The 3,636-nt window shown below is 35.7% G+C and overlaps 1 protein-coding gene across 1 annotated transcript in view; it reads right to left on the reverse strand.

Annotated features, from left to right (window-relative positions):
* LOC117116252 overlaps window positions 1–3,636 on the reverse strand; it is a 40,099-nt gene that overhangs the window by 17,713 nt on the left and 18,750 nt on the right. The window contains exons 7-8 of the mRNA XM_033260250.1: window positions 1,228–1,439; window positions 44–769 (exon numbers count right to left, since the gene is read on the reverse strand). Of these exons, the coding sequence (XP_033116141.1) occupies window positions 44–769; window positions 1,228–1,439 (938 nt within the window). The remainder of the gene's footprint in view (window positions 1–43; window positions 770–1,227; window positions 1,440–3,636) is intronic.

Raw genomic sequence — 3,636 nt, forward strand, 5'->3', positions numbered from 1 at the left:
TATATATATATTGTCAACAACCTGTAATATTTTAGTTACCTACATCTTTTTTATGAGTTGTATCTGAACATAATTTAAGGCCGCTGTTAGCGTCGGATTGGTTACAATGACTACTGTCTTCGGTTTGTGTCGTGTCATTTGTCGGTTGCCCCTCTGCTACTACCTTACCCATTTGCTCTTCAATTTGTATCGAGCCTGTTGACTGATGCTTGCCTGGTCCTGGAAATTGACTTGGTATATTGATTTGTGTCAGGTCAATTGGCTGATGGTCGTCTTTTTTTTCTGCATGTCTACTTTGTATATTATTATTTTGTATCGGGCCCACTGCATGATCTTTGTCTGTTCCTTGCTGCCCACTTGGTGTATGGGGTTGCGCCAGGTTCATTGACTGATGCTTATCAGTTTCTTTCTGATTACTTGACATTCTGTTTTGTGTCGACCCCGTTGAATGATGTTCGTCTTTTCCTAACTGAGCACTTGGTATGTTGGTTTGTGTCGGCACCGTTGACTGATGTTCGTCTTTTTCTGCCTGACCACTTGGTATGTCGGTTTGTGTCGGGCCCACTGAATAAGCTTTGTCTGTTCCTGTCCGACCAGTTTGTATTTTGGTTTGTGTCGGGTCCACTGAATGAGTTTCATTTGTTCCTGGCTGTCCACTTCGTACAATTGTTTGTGACGGGTTTATTGAATGATATTTGTCAGCTCCTGGTTGGTTACTCGATAGGGTTTCACCCCTATATTCCCTTATTTTTTTATCAAGAGCAATAACCTAATAACAAAATATCAACATTTTAAATTTCACTGTATTACCGAGCATTAAAACAAATGATTAAACTTACTTACTTAGTATTGCTTAAAGGTTTGCATGGCGAAGAAATACTATATATGTGGAAGCTTGCGGTACACCACGTAAGTATTTCTGAAAAGAACTGTTGTAGTTGAGAAAGTCTTGAGGTTTCGATTGAGATGCTTCAATCGTATTCTTACTTACTTACTGACTAATTAAATTTTTCACTTTAGATACTTACCTAGCCGGCACTGAATTCAGTTAGTCTTATATAAGAACTAGATGGTTCTTGTGGATATATGCAAAAGTGATTTTTAGTTATTCTCCAATTGTAAGTAAAAAAGACGACTGACAAAACTCACAAACATAGTATCAGTAATAATTGTTGTATAATTGAACTCCTCCAGGGAATAGAATTTGTTATAAACACTAGAGCATACCTTTTGCTTAAGATGTCGATAGTACCCATCGGCAATGTTTTGCATCAGTGCTAATGCTCCACGTTCGATAAGAATATCTGCAAATTCAACATCAGCGTTGCTGTAATTAACCATGGTATCGATTGTGTCTGTAAGGATCGACCACAATAACTCATTGGTGTATATCTCCTTTTTTGGTTTCCAAACATTAGCAATAGTACGGACAAGTAAATCTGTAAATTACATACAACAATAAATGAGTAGGTTTGATAGACCTACTCACGCATTTAATTTGAGGCCTACTAACCTAGGCATATGTAATTATTAAATTATTTGAACGCAAACATCTTGAAATATACTTTCTCAGCATTTTTCCGCCATTCGACAATGCGCATTCCACTATTTGTTTCCATTAGATCTACTTTTCTTCTGTTTAGGACTGGATGGTTTGTTAAAGCTCTGTCGGTGTGTGTGTGTGTCTGTCTGTTTGCCTGAGTGTCAGAGGTGTGTTTGTCGTTCTGGGAGCATAACTCAAATGCTTACTGGGTCGATTAATCTCAAACATTGACAATATTACATGTATTTCGATCCTCTTCGAATTTGGTGCTCATCAGAAGTAAGATGTAGATTTTAGGCCTATACAAAGGTAGCACCACAGGGCGAGGGTTTGTAATCCCAGATTATCTTGTCACTTTTGCAATCCATTAGTTTCTGGGGGTGTTTCTAATCAAATAATTTACTTTATTATTTATTGACGTCACACCCAACTCTGGCCGGCCATATCTGGCTGTATGGGTACAATTTTACAATTTTTTTTCATCAAATAACATTTTCACCTTATCACCGATTTTTTTACTATTTAAATAAAGTTTAGTCCATCAACAATCATTATAAGGTAATCTGTCGTCTTTCAATTATTGATTACTCCATAATCTGGCCACATGCTTTGCTTGTCAAAAGGGTATCCCAGGCTAAATCGCCAAAACGTTTCTGATGCGAACTTTCCAATAGAAAGGAAAAAACGACCAGCCCTACAAAATACCGAATTTAACGAAGAATATTCTACTACACCCCAAACTGCACATCCATATTCAAGGATAGGTGCCACCTTGGCATCATATAACTTTGAAAACGTTTGAAAATTAAGTATCTAACTATCTTAGATTTACTTATTATTACCCCTTCCTAATGCTCGAGTAGCTGAAGCAGCCAAATTATGTGCAGTTACATTAAAGTCAAGAAATTTATTCAACTACAACCCTAAGTATTTATAACTCTCTACAGTGACAATGTTTACACCTCCGCATGAGAATTTACACTCACTCTTGTTTTGCGATTTAGTGCGAAAATGTGTACAACTTGCATTTTACTTTCATTAATAGATATGCGCCAATTTTTAGCCCACTTAGAGATACAATTTAATTTGATTTGAAGTGAAGTTTTAAACGCCGTCAGAATTGCAATATCATCTGCATATAAAAGCATATCAAGCTTTGAATCATTAATGTTAAAACCAAGATCTAATGACTTTAACAGCATCGACAATATCATTAATATGAATATTGAACAGAAGAAGACAGTAAGCACCCCTGTTTTATACCATTATTTATTGAAAACCAATTTGTAAAGTGTCCATTTATACTTACTGCCTCTTTAACCTCATTATAAATTCTTTTAATTGCTTCATACATGTGATCATGAATAACCAATAACCTCAACTTGTATCAAAGGCAATCTCTGTCAATTCGATCAAATGCTTTGTGCGCATTTATAAAGCACACGCAAGTTATATATTATATATATATAAGAATAAGACTTCCACCGTTAGTGAACATTTCAACTTTCCCGACCACAATATTAATAACATGAAATTTATCATCATAGGCCATGGATATAAATCCATCAAAGATAGTAAATGTCATGAGATTCGTTGGGTTTTAAAACTTAACACTTATACACAGGGTCTAAACAAAAACCTTGGTATTTTAAGCGGCTATACATTTATCAACAAATTAATAATTAATAATTATCTGGCGGCCGCCACTTAATTATCTGGCGGCCGCCAGTTAACTGATTTGAATTTTTTATTCACTGTTGACACTAACAGGCTTCCCTAAAGAGATAATCAAATCCTAATTATTATGTTAAAGAGACCGCATTCTTTGTATTGACTTGACCACCTATCGTGCCGATCGTTTTGTTTATCAGTTGTTTATCATTAGATTTCTATTTGATCATAGACTTGAACTAATGAATTGTTCAATCCGGTTTTTAATTCAGTAGGCATTACACTGAAGAAGAGAGCAGGCGCTCCCGAAATATTCGTTATTTAATAAATTTTTATATATCCTGGAAAAACGTCAACCGCCTATGTTATTATTGCTTTTCTCCACCATTCTAATATATGTTCATCAGGATATACGTGCACCC

Source organism: Anneissia japonica, unplaced genomic scaffold (assembly GCF_011630105.1).
Source record: "Anneissia japonica isolate Jap-2015-1 unplaced genomic scaffold, ASM1163010v1 scaffold171_len658169_cov177, whole genome shotgun sequence".
Classification (NCBI taxonomy): domain Eukaryota; kingdom Metazoa; phylum Echinodermata; class Crinoidea; order Comatulida; family Comatulidae; genus Anneissia; species Anneissia japonica.